A 27,676-nucleotide genomic window follows, 5' to 3' on the forward strand; every position below is an offset into this window, starting at 1 on the left:
CGAAAGGAATTTTTTTAAATAGGTTTTATAAATAAATTTCACAATAAACGTGATTGATAATGGGAAAAATAGATTTGTGGTGGTGTAACGTTTTGCAACAATAGCCGATAAATTAATCAAATTTTAGTGAATGCTGTTTATTCACAAATATAAAGGAGCAGTTAATCAATCATTGGATGTACCATTGGTAGTTTTAGCAACTTGTGTTTCATGGTTTGTTTTTAAAATGTGACAAAAATTTCAGTCAAAATAGCGCAGTCTATTTGCCTGGACTTTTGGAATGAAATTGAACTAAAGATTCTGAATACTGCCACATTGCGATACTGCACAAGTATACCTACAAGCACGGCAAGTACAAACAGAGTACATAGGTTTCCTTTCATGTTAGGGTTAAAAAAAAAATAGCTGAAAGGGGCCCGCCTCGTCAGTGGTGTATGTGTGGTAGTGAGGCGGGATGATAAGCGCGACGCTCGCTGGTGCTTCTAGCGCGGTGTCTCCTCTGGACTGGCGCGCAGTCTTCTCCCAGTGCACATGAGCGGTGACCGTAGCACTATGTGGCGGAGAAATGAAGGTAAAGGTGAAATGCAAGTCCCTTGAGTGCTTTCAAGAACCTGTACCGGGTGGTTAGTTGCTAAATATTGTTCTGAAAACACGCGGTTTAGCCATTCTCACTCTTCTTAACACCCGGTAAGCAGACCCCACTCGGATATCTTGAGAATTTTAAAGATCGCGGGGTTTATCCTGAAGCTTTGCACACCGCATGTGTGCCCCAATTATTTTCAGTTGGAAATGCGTTAAAAAATATTTATGTTGTAAACTTAATAAGATAATTTTTGACTGCACTCACGAAAAAATTGTCACGTTCCGCCTGAGCCGAGCGTGCAAGAACCGGCCAACCACCTTGCAAGAAAATCTTCTATAATATCAGACAGGTTAAGGTGGGCTTATTAACTAATTGTTCGTGATTATATTTAAACAAATTATTTAAATTAAATTTGCAAAAACTGTAAATAATATTTGAAAATTAAAAAAGTATGCAATTTTTCATCCATGTTTTTCTTATGACGTTATCAGGTAAAATTATCGTCCGTAAACCGACTTTACAGACAACCCGCAAGTTTCATGATTGTTTGTTGAAGGTTGTGTGGTGCGGGGGAACTCGCCGGGTGTCAGGCGGAGGTCGCGAGTTGGGGGCTTCTTCGCCCGAGCGGCTCTGAGGCATCCCTTATCGGCGCCCCCCATTGGCGGACAGCTCCGGCGCACGTTTATAAAGCGAGCAGACGAACTGAGAAGGGCTTTCCTCCGGCACGCAGCGTCTTCGCCTGAAGCGGCTTCAGGTACGTTTCTTGCGCGCCTCTGGGAGACAGTTCCTCAGCGGCCGTCTTCTGAACACCTTTATTCGTCACGTTCGTCTTCGACGCATTGCTTGGCGCAGCCTCGCTAGGCCTGCGTTGTGCGCTCTGGGGCCTCGTTCACCTTCCAGCTTTCTAGCGCTTAGTCCTGCCTTTCTGACGGCCAATGTATGACGAGAACTGCTCAAGCCGCAAGCCAGCTATGTTCTTTCTATTGAAGTGAAAACTTCTTTAGCCGCGTTGAGCGATTTTTGCTAGGGGCAAAACTCATGGGTTCGCGTGGCCGACATGCTAGTGACGTGTTGCGCCAGACTGGCGACGCGCAGCGGCCTGTGTACATGTATACGCTTATACACACTAATACATTGTATATACTCGACTGTATCATGTGCGTGTCGGACTCTTTTTGGATGGGTAAAATCTTGTGAGTTCGCATCACCGACATGCTGTAGTAGCAGTAAGTGAAGTTAATTTGACCACGTGAATACATGACCTAGGTCTGACATCACTGGTAAGTCATAGCTAGGTAATGAATTTTTACGTAATTTTACATACCACTGACATCTGTTGTGAATAAAAAATGATGTAAGGATAAATGATATCATGCTGACATCGTACTGATATAATACCAAAATCATTTTCTTACGTACATTTGACGTAGAAATGATGTCATATTACACATTTAAAAACAAAGTTTTAAGTTTTCACTTCTGTTGACAGTTCCCATGCCTGGCTATTATTTTTTTTTATATATAGGCTACGTCACGTTTGCACATTTTTAAACAATCACACAGTGAAACAAAACAACACTTGTCAAATCAAATTACTGATAATTTATTTTATTTTCATGATAACTATGAGCGATCAAAAGAAGCCCGAGGGTAAATTTGTTTTCTACTGTTTTACAATTGTTTAATGAAGTGTTGTGACGGTCTCGCGACTTGCGCGCCACAAGCTCGGCCTGAGATGCAGCACAGCGAGAGCGTGCAGAGGTCTGTTTCTTCCACGAGAACCACTCCTGCAGACGTTCGGATTGTTTCAAGACAAGCTGCTTAGTCAATGGCAAACTAAAAAAATAAATAAATTGGATTTGCGGTCAAATGAGAAAATTGTGAATTCGAGAAAACAATTAGTGTATTTGCTGAAAACCACGACTTTATTTCCAAGTATTCCTTTTAAACGTTTATTTTGACTGAAGAATTCATGTGTAAACATAAAATATCTCTCAAGGGTTGTTAATGTTTATATATTTAGGTGTGAAGACAAAGAGTGGTTCTCAATAATTCTTCCGCTTGTATAAAAGTTCTTCATCAAAGCCCTACATCACAATGCGCAGTCGGAAATTGGAATTCAGTGACGGTTTGGCCTACTTTCGATTTGCGGACTATTGATTGCTGGAGGGGATAAACGAATTTGCAGAAACAAGCAACATTCACGTGATTATCTGTCCTATTCTCCATTGGTTGCTGCGACATTTCACCTTCCGGCTGGATCGCACGTGATTGGGTATTTGGAATTTTGTGATGCTGTTATTGGTTCCTTGTGCAGGGCGTGTCGGAACTACCAACGGTCCAATGAAAGCCCGGTTTGAGTGTATGACGGCACTCATCACAGGCTCTTTTCAAATAATAGTGCGGAACTTTGCAGTTCTGTTCTTATCGTGCACTGCCAGGACGGTTCATATGCAGTCACGTATTGAATGTCAGGACAATGCCGCCTTGTCATGGGAACAATATAGTGCCAGATATATCGATACTTAACCGTCGAGAAGAGACGTGTGTGGAAACATTTTCCATTTGGACGTATTTTTTTTAAATACAACCACATAAATTTTCAAAATTTTTTCATATTTTTTAAACTACCAATATAAATTTACGCAATTTAAGATATGTTGACACACGTTAAATAACTTTTTTTGTGCAAATTGGTAGATACTGTTTAAACACATTTTTTTTTGTTTCCTATCAGTTGGTAGACAGTAGCATGGGTACTACCCAACTCTAGAATGTTAAGTGGTAATGAAATACAAAATGCATGTTTTATTTTGTTCGGTTTGTGTAAAAAAAAAAAAAGTTGAAAGACTTCATTTGCGTGTTTCTGTGAAAGTATAACTCTTTGGAAAATTACCGTAAACAGCGAACGGCTGTAGCTTGTCAAACGGCGTGTTGTGAGCGAAGACCAAGGCGGGCTTTGTAAACTGAACAAAACAAACGTGTACATGCATGAAGTTGTACCTGCTGGGCGTGATAATAAAGTAACTTTAATTTGGCATGCAAATAACTAATAGAAATAAAATAATAAAAGGATCGGAGTGATATATTAAAATTACGGTTGTTAAAGTATAAACTCATTAAAATAAAATATTTAAATAACTACTCAGTATTCAATATTGATATAAACAAGTGTAAAAAATTATTATTTAATTTAGAAAATACATTTTTAATTATTAATATAGATCAATAAATATGCTAATGTTTATATTAATTATTTATTTCATTTACTTATTAAATAATGATGTAATAATCAAAAAGCAGATAAATGATACATACAAGGCTGCAACAGCCACTGGCCGCAGTCGCCTGAGAAGTTGATCCGGCCGCAGAGAGCTGACTGATGTCTCACTGAGTGCTAGTCTTTAACCCTGTTCACATCACAGGGCTGCGAGACTGGATGAAATCGTTTAGCGCACATATTTTGTTAAATAAAATGACAGTTCTAGTCAAGAGGGAGAAGGGGAATGAGAATAAGTAGGCCTATGTAATGGAATATTAGATCCCAACCAAGGCCCAGAGCTATAACTGTATTATTGTAATATTGCACTTATTAGTTCTCTAAACGCCTAAGGATTGATTTGTTGTAATTAACGGTATATAAAATTTCTCTTGCATGAATTTTTTTAGAGATAACAATGGGGGAAAAAAACTTTTATTCTTCACGTTTCGTACTCTGGCGTATTGGGATACAAAATAATGTACTGATTTTTAACGATTATAATATCATTGTAGTCTTGGCCCTAGAAATGCTTGCTTCTCTGTGGTTACGCCCTTTCCAAACCAAGTTTTGGCGTATGCCACTGGTAAATGGCATGCAGTTAAATGACTTTGACACATCGGAGCTGCAAATGAGCTCGCATAGACGTGAACTGTAGGCACATATTCAAGAAGCATGTAAATAATCTTCATAGAGACCCACTGTAGGTACATCTTCAAGAAGCATATAAATAATCTTCATAGCGACCCACGATAATCTTACCTTAACAAAAACTTATTGTGCAAATTATGTGATATTAAAAGCACGTTGAATATTTTTACTAATTATCTGTCCCCTATGGGCACGGTGATTCAGGTGTCAGAGTCACTTTGAGGCCTTTGGGATCGTGTGTTCGAGTCCATATTTTGTCGTGAATATGTTAAGTACTGGATTACGAGCCACTCTACCAGTTCTGCTGATGTAGGGCAGGAAAGTCAATTTCTTCTTAAACAAAACCAATTATTTCATCCCTTGGTGAAGTAAACAAATACACAAGTTTTATTATATGTATTTACAAATTTACTATAAAATTTTATAAAATTTTTATTGAGGGTTGAATTTCGTCATAAAAGAAGTCATTAGAGACAGAGGCATATCTTACTGGCCAGGATAATTTCGTATGGCAGATTTATTGATTGCTCAATTTGGTTTGGTTTTTGAATGTGAGACGCGAGCTACCAAAACGCAATTCGCCTCCGATGTGGTACGAGAGCAAAAGCATTACACTATTTCTCACAGCTACCCCTCAAAGTAACACCAGATTATTCTGAAAATATTATTTTAATATTTACACTTATAATGGTATGAACACAGTCAAGCCTTTTTTTCCCTGTAAACTTCCCTGCTTAAAAACTTTTAAGTGGCAGTTCAGGGAGATTTTTCCAGAATATTTCAAGCCACTGGCAATTTTGAGGACTAAAACGGGAAATTTTCCTCTGAATTTTTCTCTCAAAATAGAGAAATTTTTATTTTATTTTTCCTTAAAAACCGATAATTTTAGAGAATTTTGACGAATTTTCGACAAACTTTGGCCAATTTTTTAAATTAATTTTGGATATTTTGTCAAATTTTGAAGGTCAATGTCAAAGATCAAGGTCAAAGTGTTACAAATTGGCCGCCGTGACGTCACAATCCAAGATGGCGGTCGACACCACCATCACCACACCCTGACTCCAGGCGCCAGAAATACATTTACATACTACTAATTGTATTATTATACTCTGTTTATGCACCAGGCACAAAACATTAGCGTAAGTTATAATATCATGCTAATGTTACGAAATTAACTACATCAATTCTATCTATAGTCTGCAGCATGGAAGGTGCAAAATAAAATTATTATTTTTTAGTATTTTTTTGTTAGGATAACTAACATGATATTAATATTTTGAACTTATAAAATTTTGATGTCCTGGACAAGGACGACTGATTGGTGCCCGTTCGCCTCTAGAAACATAGATGATGCTGGGTCCTGTTGCTAAACCACTGGTGAGTGGGTCTTGTGTGCCTTGGTGACTGTTGCCAAGCTGCGACACAGATTAATCAAACTTATTAAACGGAAGAATAGAAGACATTTCAGATTATATTTCCGTCCAAGAATGAGTGTCTACATCCTCAACACTAACTATTTCATTTCAACTAAATATTCAAAATCAGTGTGTATAAAATAACTTGGAGGTAAATAAATTTAATATTATTTTTAGCTAATAAAATTCAATGAAAATACATGGCAGTCAACAAAAGAATTATTACTATGTTGCTGTTTTCAATCATATTTATTTATATCTAGCTTATGTTTTTGCCCAAAAATGCACAAACATTTGCAAAATATAATTTTTAATAGAGTCGTGTCTTATGATTTATTGCGAACCATGTTGTAAGTGATCTTTATGATTTTTTTGGGATTATTCAAAGAGTTTTGAAAAAAAATTGTACCAACTTCTGTTCAAGATAACATTGAACATTTAAAAATATAGTTTCATAGAAACAAGTTCTTTGAAAGCTGATATGATCAGAGAAAACACACATGCGAGTGTAAACATATTGTAAAACAATTTCGTAATTTTTTTTTTTTAATTTTTTTTCTTAAAAGATTTTATCAAGAACAATGTAAAATTTAAATGGTCCAATTTTTTTTTGTAATATAGGTATATAAGGCATCAAATAAAAATGATGCATTATATTTACAATTATGTAGATATTTTACTCTCCCAAATTGTCATAGAAATCCGACAGTGGATAAAATAATTATTAGCTCATATCCTAGTGCTGGTTACGTTATATTCAGAATTTTTTAATTATTATGTTTGAGCTTTAGCATAATCTCGATAATATTTTTAACATAAAATGTCGCAGGCCCATGTTTAAATGTATAAATAAATTATCAACTCATTAAATTCATACATTAAAAGACAATATTGTGTAAAAAAATGAGGTTTTATTGGAATAAGAAAGTGTAGTGAAAATGTTTGGACAATGTTTTTGTTTGGTAAAGCTGTGCAGAAGGAATGTCTCTTATACAATTTATGGTCTCGTGTTTTCAGGATGAACTGTAACTCAGTGTGCTGGTTTCTTCTCCTGATATGCATCACAGCGTTTGCTGAGGAAGATTCTTTGGCCCAAGATGGCAGCAATGATGTCGACAAAAACTCAATTGAAATTGCTTCCGTTCCAAGTGAGTTTAAGAATTTTAAAGTTTTTGTCACTTCATACATAATCGTTTATAACATAATATACGAATCTCCAAAAACATGTAGCTACCATCGTTGGGAATGTTGCATGCAATTCTACATTAGATCAAAAATTATATTTTAAAAGTTTTTTTACAGGAATATGTAATGTTTTTCAGAAAAAAATCAACAATTTAAATAAAAAGAGAAAAATTCTCGGTTTATGTAAGACCTTATTTCTAAGTTTAGTTGTACATATATATCTTAAAATAATTTTATTTCAATATAAATCTTCAAAGTATATAATAATTTTAAAATGATTAAGCATTTAAAGGCAATGTAAAAATAAATTTGAAATCATTTTTTGCGTTTGCTGCTAGGTGCACTTCTTCAGGGCTTAAGATATAAGTTATTAATTCCCATTAATTCTCAAAGCTTTTTAATCCTCAATGGATATTTCGCAAATTTTCGTAGCGGTCTAAAACAAAATCATCACTAATGGACACATTAAGTAGAATTCAGGGGGTTCAAAGTAATCAGGGATTTTTTTCTCGTTTGAACGGCAACTGTTTCAAAAATTTAACTTTTTTTTTTTTGGCAAGCTATACTGCACCCTCCCACCCACTTTGACCATTTCCGTTTCCAATTACCCCAATTAGTCAGTTTCATTGTAACCCATTCTGTTACCAGTCGCATTTACCAGAGAGTTTCGGAAAATGATTCTCATTCCTGCCATTGTGCACAATTAAGCCAGATAACTTCAGTGGCCAATGATTTTTACACTTGGTGTACATAACATAGTTGCTTTCTGTATTGGTATGAAAAAATACTGAACTTATTTTAGTGTTCAAAATTAGTACACGTTTTTTTTAATTTTTGCAGGAAATTAAAATTAGTCTATTGTAAAGGGCAATAACTGAAAATTCAGTAATTTATATTTATTGTTTTTAAAATTGTACCTATTAATAAATCCATCAAATGAATAATAAAATATTGAAATGACTGGAAGCTAGTAATATTCTATCAAACAACGTTACAGTTTATTAGCACTTACTTTTGATGAGAAAATTATTTAATAATATACCATTAGTCAATATTTGACAAAAAAATTTAGAAGATTAATTAAATTCGAAACTGAAGGAAAGTTTATGTTTAGAACTGGAAGAATAGAAAGAGGCTTTAACACGCGAAACAAGTTTGACAAGTGAAAGAACCACTATTCTTAATTTTATCCCAAACTAACCGGCTCTATATCAGAGTATGACATGTTAGGGACGAAATTTTTTCATAAGTTAATTCTGTATAACTGTACAGATTAGCCTGAATAATTTGTTAACTCTTATTTATAGGATAATTTTATAGAATGTGTTACTTCTTATTGCAATAATTAAAATAAAATGGTTAAAATGTCTAGCGCTATTTTTTCTTTTTCTTTTATGCCATAAAACGCTAAGATCACTTCTAGTGTCCCATATTTGCACAACGAGTTATTTCACATCTGTTTGTTTGGAGGCGACATGAACTTGACACAACAGCGAACCTCACTAACACAAGTACACGTTTATATATTTGGTCTCTCAAACTCTTTATGTACAAATAATGGCCACAAAAGTGTAATAGTTTTGAATCTGCAGAGCGCTGCTCTTAAAATAATTCATGAAAGTGATTTGTTTATGTACTAAGTCTGGTGTTCGAAAATTCACTTTTCTTCTCCTTTCCCGTGGTTCTACACGACTTTAAACTCATTGAAGTATGCGCACAAACACAAGATGTAACACCAGGGAAAATAAGTGGGAACTGAAATTGTCAGGGAATTTTGAATTAAAAAAAAAAGATTATTTGAAATATAATATGTTAGTTCAGAGAATTTAAAAGAAATGGCTCTTCACGTATCGCTAACTCCTTAACTGAGTCATGAATATCGCATTCAGTTCCAGTATTTATTGCAATGCTGGTGTGCCAAGTATTTATGAGAAGTTTTTTTTTTTTTTTTTTTTTTTTAATTTGAAGATGATTTCCCCTGTGACAGTGTTTTGGAATGCGATAATATGGTTCCCTAATCATAAGTTGAAAATACACTTAATTGGAATCAAAAATAGATTGAATGTTAATGTCGACGGCACCTTTGTGCCGACTCCAGTACCTCGGCTTCCTCGCTGATAGCACACGCTGCGAGTGTTCAGCCCATGCATTATACTGCTGCTCGGCGCAGTGTATCCCTCCAATAAACTAAATGCGATATTTGGACGGAATTGGTTTAAACACCTCTGCTTTTGTCATTTTAATTCGACTCTTGTTCTTGCGCTAGTTATAATCGCCAATTGTTTTCCAGTAAATCGTCTTTCACACACCAAAGTTCAATTTGTTGTAATGCGTTTTATAAAAATTTTCTTTTTACTAATTTTTGAAGTTGTTACTGCTTAAAAAGTACTACATATATTTTTTATACAGTCACGTATTATACGTTAGATAACCTTTACCTAGGTATTATAAGGTATCTTTTTATATCTAGTTCGGTGTCATGGTTAAGGGGCCCGTCTAGGCTGGGTTATGTGTGTTGGTAAGGCGGGATGATAAGTGCGATTCTCGCTGGTGCTTCTAGCGGGATATCGCCTCTAAGCGCAAGGCTGTGGACTGGCGCGCAGTCTTCTCGTCGTGCATATAGGACAACTGTGAACTTTGAGCGGAGACCGTAACATTATATGGCATAGAAATTAAGGTAAAGGTGTAATTCAAGACACATGCGTGCTTTTAAGAATTTGTACCGGTTGTTGTATGCCTAAAAAATACTCTGAAAACACGGATTTTAGCCATTTTGACCATTCTAAAAATACAGTTTGAAAACTTAATTTGAAATAAAAAGATCTTTTCGGCCCTCAGCGAATTCTTAGATATGTTCATAAACAGGCCCCACTCGGATACCTCGAGCAGTTTTGAGATCTCGTGGTTTGTCCTGGTGCTCTGCGCACCGCGTGTGTGCCCGGGTGGGCAGGGGCCTTAACTACGTGACAGAAACAAAGGGTGTTTCGAAACACTCGGCATTGTTACTTGATCAGTTTATGATTAACAGCGAAGCTTTTTTTTTCGATCTGCTTCCCAGAGAGTGAGTTGAACGAGTATAATATTTTGAGTGCGGAAGCAAAATATTTATTTTGTCGACATGTTTAGTCCAAATTGATGATACTTTACAAGTTTTACTACCTTTATTTTAAAAGTAATTTTCAGTGAGGTCCCGCCTATTTTTGCCGTCCGCCGCCGGCGCCAGCGCGCGATGCCCGCTGCTCGGAGACAAAGACCCCTGCAATAAAACAACCCACACTCATTTCCCTCCGAATATGTGCAGCCGACGCCTGGCTTTGTCTCGTCGCTTGGCTTTGATGGCATCCATGGCATCCTAGATTCACTTTAACTACTTTTTTTTCTCTCGGAAACAAACGCAAAATATTTTTGTCGTGATTTTTCGTGGAAATTGAAGTAGAGTTAATTAATTCATAAAAGTGGTACTCGCTAATGAAATTTAGATTTTGGAAGTTTTTTTTTTTTTTTGCAAAAGGAGTAAAACTATTTTTTAATTAACTACTGTTCCGAGAGTAGTGCCGAGGCTACGGAGTTTTTCACTCTATTGAAGCCATATTATTAAATAACACGGGATGGCATTCACTTTGTGCATACAGCTTTATTGCCTTTTGCTGCTATGAATACCTAGCGGCAACCACGCGCCGGTCTGTTCACCAAGCTTCAACGATACACATACCCGGAGACAGGCAGTTCACTTGGTAAACAACCTGCTGCCGACCGCCGCACGCGGTGTGTGTGTTTCCGAGTTTACGAGGGAGACTCTCTCACAGAGCACCACCCCAGGGGCAGGAGGAGGAATAGGAAACCTCCGTGTCTCTACAGAGTCATTATTGAGTGGGTACCAGTATAAGAGAGTATTTTCCTTGTATTCTAAAATACAAGATACACATGTGTATATGTGTATATAAATGTTGACATTTGGGACTTTACTCAACTCTCTAACATTTTGAGAGTGTTCGTACGTGATAACCGTTTGACTGCTAGACATGTGTTATCACATGCTTGAATGACATGCTAATAAAAATATTTTACAAAGAAACTTTTTTTCACGTTAAAGATAGGTAATTTGTATTATGAAAACACATTTATGTATGAAATCATGTATTTAAGCTTTGATTAAGTTACTACTTTTTACTATTCATAATTATATATATATATTCCAAAACTAGCGTTAAAATTAAATATATTTTGACCAAGTAATCCTGACTTTGGTACATGTTGAAAAAAAAAATTCTGAAGTACATTGTAATCTAAAAATGTTTTAAGCATACAATATTGTTACAGAGATACAGATGGTAAAAAATGTTTTTTTTTTATTTTCAACAACACGGTTTCGTTATATGTTTATAAAAATAAAATCAACGAAACCAAAATGTAATATTATAAAAACTAAACTGAGATAAAACTTTTGCCATTAAATTGTTTTTACTTAAAACCTAATATTACATAGCATCATGAAAGTAAATAAACATAAAAAAACAATATTATTGATTCAACAGGGGCAAACATCGTTTAGCCTAAATGTTACAAAAACCACACCGAACATTTTACAAAATATTATGAAAAAAAATTGTATGAAAACGTGTCATGAAGACTTTTGTGTGGGAAAAGGCATTGTTTGATTCTAAGTAAAATTAGAAATTAAATTTTTGTGTTAATTTTTTTTATAAAATTTAAATAGGTCTAAGTTTTTTTTCTTTTTGTTTTGTTTATGTAACCTGGAGATTTGTTTTTCAGAAAAAAGTCCTGCCATTGCAATTGGCAAAGTGTTGAAAAAAGCCCTGGGCTCCTTGAAATTTCCAAGTAAGTTTGGTACCACTGACTCTTACTGTATTTCCACGTAAGTTTGTTACCATTGACTCTTACTCTATTTCCAAATAAATTTGGTACCACTGACTCTTACTCTACTTGATTTAAAAAAAAAAAAAAATATTTTATTTTATTTTGCGTATTTTACTACCATGCTACGCACATTTTGATACAATAGTAAATGAAACCATAGCACATAGTTTTAAACATGTAATGAAATTACATGAAATTATTTAGGAAAAATATTTTGTAAGAAAAAAAATTCTACGTTAGAATTTTTTAAGGCGTGGTATATTTTAAATACTAATTAATGTAAAAAAAATCATAGAATGTTTTTACAAATTACGTATTAGTAAATGAATGCAATTGTGGTAGTGAGGCTTTTATTTAGTAAATTCAAGAATGGTTCTTTCATGCTGAATTAATTAAATCTTTCAACGTTCCTAACACTTGACTCTTACAAGTTCTATTATTTTTCAAGGCACGTCTAACATACTGCTTCTAGTTCTCTTACTTAATTATGTAGTTTAAAATTTCTCGTACTTTCAAACTTGAGTTGGATTCAAGTACGGCACTGACTCATTTAGTGGAACCTGCATGGAATCTCCCTGGATATCGCAAATAGCTTTATTCAACAGTTTTACAGTTTACCAACACAACTAATTTTCATTATTAATCAAACGGAATTAATTTGTATCAGGAATATAAAAATAATATCACGTAGAGATTGACGATATGAATAAATTGTATGACGGGATGTTTCAATTTTTTTCTGAAGTTTTCAAAGAAGTAAGGCGTGTATGTGTGTCTATATATATATATGTGTGTGTGTGTGTGTGTGTGTGTGTGTGTGTGTGTGTGTGTGTGACACGCATTGCTAGTCCCTACTTGAGGAAAATTTATTTCATTTAGCAGACTTTATTTACAAGGACTATATTTGCAAAACAAGTTTGTCAACTTAATTATAAATCTACTCAAGCAAATGTTTGCAACAAAGACCAAAGGGAGATTAGACTCGTCAAAAGAGTATTTTAAGTTGTCTAGCTATATGACGTTTTAGGAAAAACTCATTGAAAAAATTGGAAATACGAGTTGAATGATTATTTCACTAAATGCTTCATTAAGTTCTGTAAGCTTATTGAGTTATTTCAAATAATGTTTTTCTAGCCAATGCATTTAAGGTTAAATATATTTTTTTGTTCTAACTACTATAATGAGCGTTGCTTTCTTAAACTCACAAGTAAATTTAAATATTTTTTTGACAAAAATCTATAATTTATCTTTGAAAGTGCTTAGCTGGTTTCAGTATAAAATCCGCTGTTGAAACGCATGAATGGATTTTAAAGTTTTTTTACTATATGCTTAGAGCTGTAGATATTTTTACAGATGAACCCTTTATTTTTTTAAAGACTTTTTGTAAATAAAACTGAAATTTATATTGTTAGCTTTAACTTTATAATTTAAAATCTTACCTTTTCAGTAGAACCAGAGTTTTTAATCAGATAAGTAAATAATTCCAAATTATGTTCTTAAATACGTGGTACTCAAAATATAATAGCTGCATACTATTTTACAGGTAAGGCCACAGCTGAATTGATAGGAAGAATGTTGACTAGAACGTTGTCTTCATTTGAATTTCCAGGTAGGTACTACTTATGAGCTCATATAAAGCCATGAAATGCTTTAAATTAATATAATACATAGTGTACAGTCAAAATATCGAATTCAATAATAAACTAAGGAAACGAACGTTTTTGACGGGTATTACGATTTTACAGATTCTATTGTAAGGTTTATTCGGGAATGTTTCAAGTATAAGTGGCTACCATATTTATATAAAAAAACAGCTTTAAGTAATTTAAAAATCTAAAAAGTTATCATTCTAAAATATATTAGGTGGAACGCTATTATTGGTAAGTTAAACAAATTACTTTACTTAAGTGATGCTTATGATATTTTGTAAAATATATGTTTTAAAAAAAGCAAACAAGCATTAACACGAATGGGCTTTTCAGAATGACACAAACAACAATATTTGTCTTCATTCTCGGAAACTTGTGACACAGCGCATAAGCTGTTATATTTTCCAGGGTACATTTAGCTTAGCTCATCTAAACGTGAAAGTTTCGTGAGTATATCACAATTTGGAGGGTAACCAGAAATATTTTACAGCCAAAGAAAAGTTAGTGGGCTTCTTTAAAAGATTTGTGATTGACCGAATCCTTGGATACTATCGATTGATAAATTAATGACATTTTATCACTTTTTACTTCGTCTATGTTTCATTGTTGGATTTAAAAACAAAATATGTGCAGGAACCTGTTTTAATGACATGTACGTTTCTTTCAGTTACAAAAATACTGTGTAATAATGGTATTTTAGTATTAGCAACTATAAAATACTATATTTCATTTTAAGTACACCGACTGAATGTGAGTCCTGTGGCATGCACTGCCGGAAAAATAAAATAACTAAAACATAAAATTGGTAAATTGGTTCAAATCTTTGACTATTTTGAAATATGTAATAGTAGTATATAATAGTCGGTCCTGCGCCTGGGTTCTGGATGAGGTAACTGGTGCTGGTCCACAATCTTGGATTGTGATGTCACAGCGGCCATATTGGATTAATTTGATATTGACTTTTGACCTTGATCTTAATCTTCAAAATTTGCCAAAAATTGCTACATTAAAAAGACTCAAAATTGCCCAAAATTCGCCAAGATCTTTCCAGTTTTTAGAAATATTTCCGGCGAAAAATCTCCAAAAATCTGAAAGATAAAAATTTACCTATTCCAAGAGAAAAAGTCCCGTTTAGAGGGAAAATTTCCGGTTTTAGTCCTCAAAAATGCCAGAGGCTTTAACTGTCCTAAAAGCGGTCCAAAGCCGCTTAGGTCATGACCTCAACAATTAGGATGTTATGGCCACCATTTTGAAAGTAAAAACATCATCATTTCACTTTTCTTTACGGCCACCAAAATGAAAATCCGTAATTTTTATCCAATTTAAAAGAGGGATAATGTTAAACTTAATAAAAAATCAAACCACCATTTTTTTATTATGACATCACATTCCACATCTTGGAGATTCGTAATTATTTAGCTAGAATTCCGGGAAAAATTATAAAATTAATAAAAAAAAATTAATACAATTTTAATTAATAAACGCACTCACGTCATGGAGCTTGGCGTCCCTGGTTCGAACCTGTGAGGGCAATACTAAAAATGGCGACAGATCCTTCCTCCACAGATGCAACGTAAATCTGTATTTAGTAAGCAAGAAATTAATGAAAAATTCCGATATTCATTAAATAAATCATCGAACAATTGATTGATGGTTATTCATAGCGAGACTTCTGCTGATGTGCTCCGAGTGCTTCTGGTTATTTCTGAGGAATCAATCTCTCCATGAATTTTTTTTTAACTTAATGAGACGCAATTTTATTCAGTGTTTCGTATAAATTGCTGAATTTCTGTTACTTAATCAGAACTTACAATATTTTAAACAGGTGGAATTCAAACAAACAATATTAATTACTCAGTCGAATACTATGCCTTTTAAAAAGTGATAAACACTATCATGCGAGACGATCATCCTTATCCTTAATGTCTAGCAAAGCCCTCTTTCTCTTGCAACATAGAGAGCGTCCTGCATTCCACATAAAAAAAAAGCCTCAATACGACATGTTCCGAGCTCTGTGGAAAGAACAGGAACTAATTGAAGTAAGTTCTTTTATTAAAACAATTTTATTAACATTCTATTATTTAAATTTTACTAATTTATACTATTCTCGATTTTCTAGCTAAATAATTAGGTACGTATTTCCAAGATAACTGCACACTATAATTTAAAAATGGTGGAATGAATTTTATAAATAATTTTTTATTAATTTTAAAATTTTCTCTGTTATAATTGGATAAAAAGATGGCGGCCGTAATGAAAATTGCAACGATGATGTCTTTACCTTCAGAATGATGGCCATAACATCCTAATCGTCCAGGTCATGATCTAAGTGCTTTTAGGGCCTTTAAGCCACTTTCAAAACATTTCAAACCTCTGGAATTTTTGAAGACAAAAACCGGAAATGTTCTCTCAAAACGGGAATTGAATTTTTACCTTCCAAATAGGGAAATTGTTTATTTTTCAGATTTTTGGAGATTTTTTGGCGGAAATTTCTTTTCATAAAAACTGGAAATTTTGGCGGATTTTGGATTATTTTGGGAAAATTTTGAGGAATTTTAAGTCATTTTTGGGAATTTTGAAGTTCAAGGTAAAGTTCAAATGTAAGTTCATTCAGTATGGCCGCCGTGACGTCACAATAAAAGATGGCGGACCGGCAACAGTTACCTCACACAGAACCCAGGCGCAGAACTGACTATTATATACTACTTGAAATAATTGAATTATATGATATGAAATTAACGGTCTTATATCCCTACGGAATTTCACACAGTTTAAAATTGCAAAGTATTTTAAGTTGTAAATCAACTCCTGAAGAACACCTGTTATTAATTATCTCTACTAGAAAACCTTTGTGTATTTGCCTTTAGAAAATAAAAACTTCATTAAATAATACTAAAAACAAATTTAGGAAATCAATTTTCTTGAAGCGTTACATTTAAAATAAAATATTTTAATGTAAAAAAAATATATGTAACTTATCATAAAATATATTTTGTTTGCAGTTAATTAGTGGGGGAAAAAATTACAATTTGGTCAGCTAATGTAGAAATGTTTTTCAAACAAAATTACACTAATTTAGCTTTGATTCTTATAAATGAAGTTTAATTAAAATACTTTACTTCAAATAAACGTTTATATAGCCAGACAAAATGCAATACTGCAAATACACAATAAAGCTATCATAGTGTTTCCGTGAGAAATCTAAGTTCTGAGGAATTTTAATTCACCTAAACACAAAACTGATTTTTTTTCCTTGAGAGAGAAATTACGAATCTTGTACGATTAATGAGAACACTAGCTTTAAGTATTGTGAGGTTTGCAAGAAATAAAATTGTATATTTGTTTATTTGGATTTAAAAAATTACAAAGTTTATAAATTGATAGAGATACTCCTTGATTTACTCTACCACCATGGAAATTTATGACTGCTATTTAGTAGTAAAGCCTTTAAAAACCATAAACGTTTTAACTAGGTGGAAATCAAATCAGTATCACAGTATAACGCAGTAATATTTTTATATATGTTAGGATTGATCTCGTTTTTACATCCCACGTTGGCAAAAAACTCAAATAAGTGATTGTATGCAGGTTCACGTGGGTGGGACGGAACTCGATGTTCATGTCTCCCTGGACAGCGGCTGGAAGCTGTCACAGACAACTCGCCGAACACATGTCCTCTGTGGCAGCGCGCTCTCTAGCGAGCTCATTTGGAGACAATGAGTTGCGCTCAACTCCCACTTGACTCATGATTTATGAGCATCAATACGGTACACAAGTTGAACTATGGTGTTTACTTTATGGTAACCTACATCACATGGTGAAAAGGAGCAATAAATAACGATTTTAATACCATTTATCTCATCTCGAATAAAAAATAATAGTTGATTAAACGTGTAACATATTTATTCGCATAAAAGTTATAATGCTATTAGAAATGAAACATGGATAAAACTGGCCTTGACGATTTGACATAATTTCTCAAATGGGCTTTGAAGCAGCTCAGTAATTATATTAATCTAAGGTTTTGACCTCACGCATTTGATTAAAATTTTTGAGCTCAAACAGGTAAACGTGAGAATTTATGAAAATTTAGGCATACACATCTTAGGCAAAGAATAATACCAGTCAACATAATTTCCATAAGAAATGTCTGCAAGACTGTTGCTTTTTTATAAAAACAATCTTTTAAGACACGTATTTAATCATTAATTCATAAAAATATTTTATGAGCAATAACTATTTTTGGTAAAAATTTATGAAATTTTCTTTTTAAGACATCGGATCTCAGACAAGTTAGAAGCATACCTCAACAAAATTGTCGATAATTTCTGTATCACTACATAGGTACAGTTATTAAAAATTACATTAAATTTGCGGATTTTAACGAAGACTGGAGCGAAAATAAGTGAAGGGCACGTCGTGTTTATGATGACTGGGCCTAGTAACTACTTACAGGGTCCTGGCTTGTGTGTTCTGTAGCATACAGAAGAGTGCGTGTGCTGAAACTAAAATCTATTTTCTAGGGTTGTGAACATACTCAGATGATTATTGCTAGTAGACGTTTAATAAATACAAAGTAAGTATCTGTAAATTTACCAAAATAACTATACATTTACAAAATTCCCAGAGTTATTTGTAAGTAGAGTAAATAGGCTATAAGGTGACAATTTTGATCAGTGTATCACAACCTGCACTTGCTTTTATCCTCTTTACGAATTCCCGCCTTTTTTTAGCTTTGCTTCAACTTGTGTTCAACTTTTCTCTCAGCTACTAATTTACCTTAGCCCAAAGCTTTAAGGTTTGTGCAACTAGTCTTCATATCCTGCTATTAACCCCTGCTTTCGGCAACGTGATCTAATTACACTAGGAAAGCAACGGTTTGTGTCATCCCGATTTTTACACGTCCTGGCATAGTTTCGTATATTTTCTTTTGTTGCCGTGTCTATATCGCAGACACTTTTCACCGAATGCACTTTCATAAACTTGTTTTGCAAGATGTGGCCAATCATATTATGCTGTTTAAGAATAAAATGTTCTAGTTTCACAGTCTGTTTCGCTCATAAGTTGAATCTGTTGACATGAACTAAAATGAACCCATAATTCTACCAGTACAAGCTAGGCTAGGGCTGAATTCCCTGGAGTGTAACGGGTTTTATCAAGGTTGTCCCATCAAATATGAGATCGATAATGTTTATATCATACGATAAAATAATTTTGAATTTTCTGCCAATCGTGTCTATTACATACTTGTTTCGTACGTTTCAATATCTATGTCATGTATCGAATTACACAAAAAATAGCTTTCATAAACTGATTATATTTTACCAGGAATGTAACTAGAAGCCCCAAATAATGATGATTTGAGTGTAATTTTAATATTTGTAGTTCGATAAATTAGAGGTGGCACTTTATTATGTGGCGGAGTATTTAAAGAACCTTTTTGCTGCGATTCTTAGATGAAGTGTGGGGTACTTTGAGAGTGTTTGCCTGAAGCCATACCACTCTGGCAAGAAGGTGGCATGGGTTCGAGTCTTGGTGGACCCAAACCCAAATATCTCTTTACGGCTACTGAATGATTCTCGCAACGGGGAAGACTGATTTTAAACTTTCTATGTAACAGAGAAAACAAGAAAAAAACATATAAAAAGGGCGAATACACGATTACACAGAAAGCACGCCAAATATATAATTTACCACAAACATTATTGAGAGCCAACTTCCTTCGCAGCCAGACACCACATCGGCTCTTAGGTGCTCGACCAACCAGGTGAGTGCTCGCCTATTATAGGCTGCGCCAGAAGAGGGGGTGAAACATGGCAAGTGTCCTCCATCAGTACATTTGTGCCTGATAGAGGAAACAGATCTCAGTTCCCGAAACGTCGCAACTGTTTTTACCTAAGATGTCTACTGTGTTTGTCCGTGCTGTAGTCGTTGTGTTGTCAGAATATTATTTATTATCATCATTGGTTTCGTCTGTTTGTCGCTGCGTTGTCCGAGGTTGTTGTTTGTCTGTAGTAACTGTTACTGTGGCCACTGTGCTCGTATGTTCTGTGGTATATTTTTTTGATTAATTCCTTCCACGGAATTCTTTGTGTTGTCCATGCGTTTGAAAATGTACATCGACTGTTTTTGTATGTTTTCTTTATGTTTGTGTATTCTGCTTTCTTTGTCCATCATTTTTTATTTTCTCTATGATATACAGTGCAAATCATCCATGACGTCAGTCCCAATTTAGTTTAGAACCAGAAGTCCTGCAGGGGAGCAGGGGGGGGGGGGGGGGGGAGGGAGCTAGTCGTGAACGTAGCTGCGACGCGGTGGGTCTGCGGCCCTGATTCGCTGGAAGCGCATTTGAGCTACGTGCGCGATGTGGCGCAGAATATGCTATCGTGAACATGTGCGAGCATTACCCGCCAAAATATAACCATAACACATAGATATGTTTCTGGCTACTGTAAATTAATCACAACACATGACAGCGGTTAATGTTTACAAGATTTTTTTTAATCCTCATGTTTGAGAGAAACGTGATTCAACAAAATTAAATTTTCATCCGGAGTGAACGCATTTCAGTGACTTCACAGATAAGTCTTGCGAACCAAACATTTAAAAATAAACGAATTATTATAATTATAATATTACAACGCGCCAGTCCAACCGTCGTTCGTAAACAAAACCCGGACACGCATTTTTCAATAACGTCGCGCCCGCGACACAATGGAAAATAATATATATATATATATATACATATATATATATATACATATATGTATGTATATTTCTAACCGGAGATTGTGTCACGTAAGCGAATTTTTATTGCAGATGTCTCGAACGTGATTGGCTGAGAAATTATTCAGTTCGCGTCACGTGCGTCGTGCTATGCTATCGCAGCATCGGGCTGACAGAGCGACAGATCTGTGCTTAAGATCGGGTGGCTGGCTTCAATGTACGTCAGTTTCCTCATTTACCCCCCCCCCCCCCTCCATCACAAATATAAAGATTCCGATGTTTACCCCACCCCATGAGGTTATTACCATAATAACATTATTTTCATTGTTTTGAATATTTATATTTATTTTACTAGCTGAAGCACCCGGAGTTGCGCCGGCTAAACCCATCCTAATGTAATGAACATTACTACCGAGTTTCAAGTCTCTAAGACATACATTTAAAAACGGGAAATTTTGATTTTAAAGTCCCATTGATTGCACAATCTCGGTAAATCAAGGCAAATACGGACAGGCAAGGCCTAGGCAAGACGTGACCGACGCAGCAAACGATAGCGCGTTACGAATTCAAGGCAACGCCAAACTTTACTGTTACTAGCGCCTTTAGTCCGCTAGCAGCCGCGAGCTTCACTAAGCGGATGGGTTTCGCCAGGGAGAAGGATAGGTAGTTGTCAGACCTTACTAAATGACCGTGTGGCGGGCATAGAGAAATTACACAAATTCACTGTTTGTATTTCTATTAACATCCTTCTTAGATTTTTTATTATAAAATTAAATTTACTACTTTTACATTCCCTTAGGGATGGAATTTCATAAATTTATGTAGTCTATGTTACTCTCAGTCCCACAAATTATCTAAATGCAAAAATATGTTTTGATGCATTGGTCAGTTTCTGCGTGAAGAAGGAACACAGACAAACATATTAGCAGTGATATACTGGCTGTAGCGGCCACGTGTTGCTGAGGCTCAGTCTAGTTAAACGGAAAAGAAAGCAAAGAGAAAGAACACATTTCTAATATGTTTAATTTCACAATGCTTGTGGGTATGCATTATTTCTTGTCGTTCCATTGTCTGTGCAGATATTGAGATAGTTTGGTTTGCCAACTCTAGAACACGCGACATTTGATAAGTGATCCATGTAATGAGCATTCTGTGTCTAGCTCCAAACCGCACAATTCTAAATAGCAATGCAAATATTAACAATCGATACATTTACTTATTTATATTTTTATCTATCTTCTTACCTGACACAGGTGTGACATATGTATATAAAACACGCGTATATTAGAAAGTAACCATGTGTCACAATTGAAAGTAACCATGTGTCACAATTTCAAAGCAATCGGTGAAGAACTTTCGGAGACCTAAGATTTTGAACGAACGAGCATTTACATTTTTATTTATATAGATAAGCACAGGAAGACCCATAACTCAGCGTGAAGCTGAGAACAGTTGTTTTGCCGATTAATTACGGCTATGAATAAAATATTAATTTTGTGTCGTAGTTTTTTTAATTAAAAGCATTTTTTCAAATGTTTTTGGTCAGTAGTATACGAATGTATGTTCTGGAACACGGCTTCTGGCTGTGGTGCTGTGTGTCCTTTCCGCCATCTTGGATTGTGACGTCACGGCGGCCATCTTGGATGACCTTGACCTTGACCTTTGACCTTGACCTTTAATTTGATCCTCAAAAATTGCCAAAATCCGCCAAAATTGGGCAAAATTTGCCCAAAATTCCTCAAAATTCGCCAAAATTTCCATTTCTGTGGAAAAAAATTCCGCCAAAAAATCTCAAAAAATTCCACAAATTAAAAATTTCTCTTTTCGAGGGAAAAATTTCCCGTTTCGAGGGAAAAATTCCCGTTTTTAGTCCTTAAAAATCCCAGCGGCTGAAAATTCCTAAAACTGGCTTAAGCATCCTTAACTCAAACCTCAGTTAAGCCATTTATAGGATTATGACGTCACCGTTGCATTTTCCGTTACGCCCGCCATCTTTAACTTTTTTATTTATTATTCGATTTTAATAAAAAAATTTTAAAAATTATAAAAAAATTAAATTAATAAAATTTTAATATATTTTTTTTTAAAATTGTACTTTTTAGACACGGAGTTCGGAGTCCTCGGTTCGAACCCGACGAGGGCAAAAAAAAATTAAAAATGGCGACCGATCCTTCCTCACAGTGGCTGCAGGCAGACTGACTCCCAACACTTTTTTTTTTTTTTCAAAGCATATATTTAACGTCACCTAGTATGACGTCATGTCCGCCATCTTGTGTTCATTGCTGGAGACCACCATCTTGTTTTCATCGGCGAGAGTGCGCTGATGCCATGTTAGTTTAGTTCTTATCCGCCAGAGTGCAGTAATCATTTATTATTGCTGTGACACCCGCCATCTTGTCATTTGGCCGCCATTTTGTAAATCCGTAATTATTTAGCTATAAATTTGGGAAAAATTCCAAAATTCATTAAATAAATCACTCATCATTTTACAGATTGATTCGTTCAGTTTCAGTCCTTGGTTCGATACCCGATCGATACAATAATGTTTAATTTTATGTAAAAAAATAATAATTTCAATAAACCATGTTCATCATTCCTAAAGAGCCTTTAAAACCTCTACTACCATCATCCTATAAGCCATCAACACCACCATCTTGGAAAATTCGTAATTATATTGCTAGAGATTCGGTAAAACGTTCAGAAATCATTAAATAAATTTCCAATCAATGTACCGATTAATTAGATCGACTTAGGTCCTTGGTACGATTCTGAACGATGAAAAAAATATTAAATATAATAGTGGCAGGTCCGAGAAATAAAGCAACACAAGTTCTTTTACAAACATAATATTTATTACATAATTTCTATTCTACTACAGGATCACTTACGAAAGCCAGCAACTTTATAATCAATCATTTAGTTCCGCATCGGTGTGAAATGACTAATTCTTAGCTCCAATCGGTTTATACTAGACAGAGTCCAACCAGAACCTTTACTGACATAGTTCTCCTCTTCTTGACAGAGTTTCTGGATACCGTTTTTAACAGTTTGCTTCACATCGTTAGAACTGTAAATTACTGCAGCCGATGTCTTGAATGCACACTTCTTCACTTTGTCATCTAACGGATATGGCTTTCCATATAAACAGTCCAACCACAAGTTATATTTTAATGGTCCGTTTGTTGCTACGTCATCAGTAAGCTGATTGATTATGTCCTGTCTGATATCATCAAGAAAATTACAAATGTCCTTCGGCTCACCGAACGTATTTAGATAATAATAGTCTTTCAACGTTCCACGAAATGCAGACTGCGCCAAGTAGAACCCATTATTGTTTACTTGTAATGCACCGAACACAGTCTTAGGTTTATTTTCATGTTCAGACGTCATAGCAATCGGTTTCTGCACATCTGTTGTTTTGGTTGTACGCTTTCGTGTCTCCAATCTAAAGCGAGGAGTCGAAATGTCGGCAGGTAGTTCAGCAGTAGGAGCACAGACTCCACCTTTACATTTCTTCGCATGATGTCGCAAACTGTCAATTCGTGTAAACCATTTAAGGCACTCATCACAGCGAAACTTCATGCGAGAAGGATTCTTCATGCATTTGCTCCGCTCATGTCTTCGTGCGCCATGGGAAAATGCGAACGACGTATCACAGTAGCTGCAAGGATACCGTGGAGATATAGACGAGCCTTTCAGACCTAATCCAGATACAGGCGTTGCAACAGTAGTACCATTTCCAGGCATACTCTTATGCACATCGATGCATCGTTGTTGCGCCGAAACCTTTACTTTCTGCCGCACGGCAGGACCTTTGCATGCCTTCATGTGCGTTTTCATATTATCTTTTCTAGCAAACTGCTTATGACATTTCTCACAAACAAACATTTTGCGATATAGGTTCTTGGCACATTCGCTCCTCTCGTGGCGTCGAGCATTGCTGTTGTTTGAGAAAATCTTGTCGCAGTAACAACACCGATGTTCGTTAGTTGTCAAATCAGCATCCATTGAAGTCTCCATCGAGTTCGAATCGTTGTTCGTCGTGGTTTCCTGCACAGCCAGCTCTGTAGTCATTAAGCTCTCTTCTGCTGGTGGTACCACGACTGATGAAGTCTCCTCCAATGTTGTCGTCCTCGTTGCCAACGGGATCTGCACCTTCTTAGTCGTCGCTGACGTCAAGGTTCCCGTAGACGATGGTACAACGTCCATCATATTCGTCGTTAAAGTCGGTAAAGATGCCATCGAGTTCGCAAGATCAAGTAATTACGCGACTTATGCACCAGATGAATCAAATTAGGTGATCCTTACAACGTCGTCAGTAACAAACTGAGCGACCCGATGTCTAGGACTCGCTTATATACATGCACCGGATGGAATAATACGCTAGTCAAATCAAGAACAATTTACTATAATACTAGAGTCAAATCAACATTAAAAATAGAAGCACCATCAAAAAGGCAGCACATTTTGGACGCGCCGTCAATAAAAAGGAAGCACATTCTACAAAACGAAAGCTCATGTAACGAAAAGGAGGTACATTCACACTTACATTAAACTCGATAGGATGCGATCGTCAGTGTTAAGCTAGGATATAATGTCTACATAAGTCTATGAATCCACCAGTTAGTAGTTCCATAAGTAATTGACTTCAACAGTCTTTTGGCTCTAATAATCGTTGGCTACAATTTTCGTAGGCTCCAATATTCGTTGACTCCAATATTCGTTGGCTACAATTTTCGTAGGCTCCAATATTCGTTGGCTCCAATAATCATTGGCTCCAATATTCATTGGCTCCAATATTCATGGGCTCCATTATCAATTGGCTCCAATTGCTCCAAATACTCCAACAGGCTCCAAAAGGCTCCATCTGTCTTTTGGCTCCAACAGTCTTTTGGCTCCAATATTCGTTGGCACCAATATTCATTGGCTCCAATATTAATTGGCTCCAATATTCATTGGCTCCAATTTTCATTGGCTCCAATTTTCATTGGCTCCAATTTTCATTGGCTCCAATATTCATTGGCTTCAATATTTATTGGCTCCAATTTTCATTGGCTCCAATATTCATTGTCTCCAATATTCATTGACTCCAATAGACATTGGCTCCAATAGTCATTGGCTCCAATAGTCATTGACTCCAATAGTCATTGGCTCCAACAGTCTTTTGGCTCCAAAAGTCTTTTGGCTCCAATATTCGTTGTCACCAATATTCATTGGCTCCAATATTCATCGGCTCCAATAGACATTGTCTCCAATAGACATTGACGCGAATAGTCATTGGCTCCAATATTCATTGTCTCCAACAGTCTTTTGGCTCCAAAAGTCATTGACTCCAACTGTATTTTGGCTCCAAAAGTCATTAGCTTCTAAAGTCATAGGATCCAACTGCTTTTTGTCTCGTCAGCGTCAAATATATTTGGCTAGAATGCTACGAGTCTAAGAGACTATGAGCCGCAAGACTACAAGTCTAAAAGGATCTAGCTGGTTAGGAGTTATTCATGCCTGCGAGGCTACAGAGCTACGAAGCTTCTAGAACTCAAGTTTAAGTGACTGCGAGGATACAGGACTACAAGTCTGCATGAGTACTTGACTACGAAGCTTCTCATCTACAAGGCTCCAATTGACGCATCTGTCTTTGTCGGAATTTTCTCTTTTGATCCATCTGCTCCAACAGCATTATGTTATAAGAATTACAAGACTACTTGATTACGTAGCATCAAGTCTACGAGGCTCCATTGCATCATTACTACGAGAATACAAGTCATGAGGTTCCGAGACTATGCGATTGCAAGTCTTAAAGGTTACGTGATCGCGAGGCTATAGGACTACGAAGCTTCCAGAACGCATGGTCACGCGACTGCATGACTAATTGGCCGCGTGGCTACGAAACGGCATGTCTCTAACTGACTTCAATAGCAATATTCAGTGGTGAGAGTTAATTTATCTCATGCAAAGGTACTTGGTGCAAGTAGTTCCGCTTTTCAACATCAGATGACGTCACGTGTTGCTTGCAGGTAAATAATATTTCCTTTATGCGGAATGCGGGATGCTCACTATCGATCGCATAAGAAGGATGGCTTCAAGGAAAAGGAAGTTCATCCTTCCTGCTAGTGCTTCTCAGATTTCTCACGGTCCGCCATCTTGGAATGCAACGTCACGGCGGACATCTTGGATAGGTGTGACCTTGACCTTTGACCGAAACCGCAGGATTGATCGCAAGCACACGGAGAAAACCACCAATATATTGACAAGAATAATCATAAGCACACGGAGAAAAACGACACTCGTTTTCTTTGAAATCATAAAATTACAGGGAAAAAAATTTATTAAATAACAAATAAATTAATAAAAAATTTAAAATGGCAAAAAAATACAAAAAAAATACATAAAATTCTGGCTTGTACTAGAACTATATCTTTGCTGAACAATGAGAAGTTCACAAGCTAGCAGAATCTGTTTATGTAATTTTTTTGTATTTTTTTGCCATTTTAAATTTTTTATTAATTTATTTGTTATTTAATAAATTTTTTTCCCTGTAATTTTATGATTTCAAAGAAAACGAGTGTCGTTTTTCTCCGTGTGCTAATGATTATTCTTGTCAATATATTGGTGGTTTTCTCCGTGTGCTTGCGATCAATCCTGCGGTTTCGGTCAAAGGTCAAGGTCACACCTATCCAAGATGTCCGCCGTGACGTTGCATTCCAAGATGGCGGACCGTGAGAAATCTGAGAAGCACTAGCAGGAAGGATGAACTTCCTTTTCCTTGAAGCCATCCTTCTTATGCGATCGATAGTGAGCATCCCGCATTCCGCATAAAGGAAATATTATTTACCTGCAAGCAACACGTGACGTCATCTGATGTTGAAAAGCGGAACTACTTGCACCAAGTACCTTTGCATGAGATAAATTAACTCTCACCACTGAATATTGCTATTGTAGTCAGTTAGAGACATGCCGTTTCGTAGCCACGCGGCCAATTAGTCATGCAGTCGCGTGACCATGCGTTCTGGAAGCTTCGTAGTCCTATAGCCTCGCGATCACGTAACCTTTAAGACTTGCAATCGCATAGTCTCGGAACCTCATGACTTGTATTCTCGTAGTAATGATGCAATGGAGCCTCGTAGACTTGATGCTACGTAATCAAGTAGTCTTGTAATTCTTATAACATAATGCTGTTGGAGCAGATGGATCAAAAGAGAAAATTCCGACAAAGACAGATGCGTCAATTGGAGCCTTGTAGATGAGAAGCTTCGTAGTTAAGTACTCATGCAGACTTGTAGTCCTGTATCCTCGCAGTCACTTAAACTTGAGTTCTAGAAGCTTCGTAGCT

General features: G+C 35.7%; 1 protein-coding gene across 1 annotated transcript in view; it reads left to right on the forward strand.

Annotated features, from left to right (window-relative positions):
• Positions 1 to 1,279: 1,279 nt before the first annotated feature.
• The window catches only part of LOC134529901 (uncharacterized), a 46,243-nt gene continuing 19,846 nt past the window's right edge, over positions 1,280 to 27,676 (forward strand). The window contains exons 1-4 of the mRNA XM_063364458.1: positions 1,280 to 1,337; positions 6,926 to 7,056; positions 11,867 to 11,932; positions 13,515 to 13,580. Of these exons, the coding sequence (XP_063220528.1) occupies positions 6,927 to 7,056; positions 11,867 to 11,932; positions 13,515 to 13,580 (262 nt within the window). The 5' untranslated portion in view covers positions 1,280 to 1,337; position 6,926. The remainder of the gene's footprint in view (positions 1,338 to 6,925; positions 7,057 to 11,866; positions 11,933 to 13,514; positions 13,581 to 27,676) is intronic.

This window comes from Bacillus rossius, chromosome 2 (genome assembly GCF_032445375.1).
Source record: "Bacillus rossius redtenbacheri isolate Brsri chromosome 2, Brsri_v3, whole genome shotgun sequence".
Lineage (NCBI taxonomy): Eukaryota > Metazoa > Arthropoda > Insecta > Phasmatodea > Bacillidae > Bacillus > Bacillus rossius.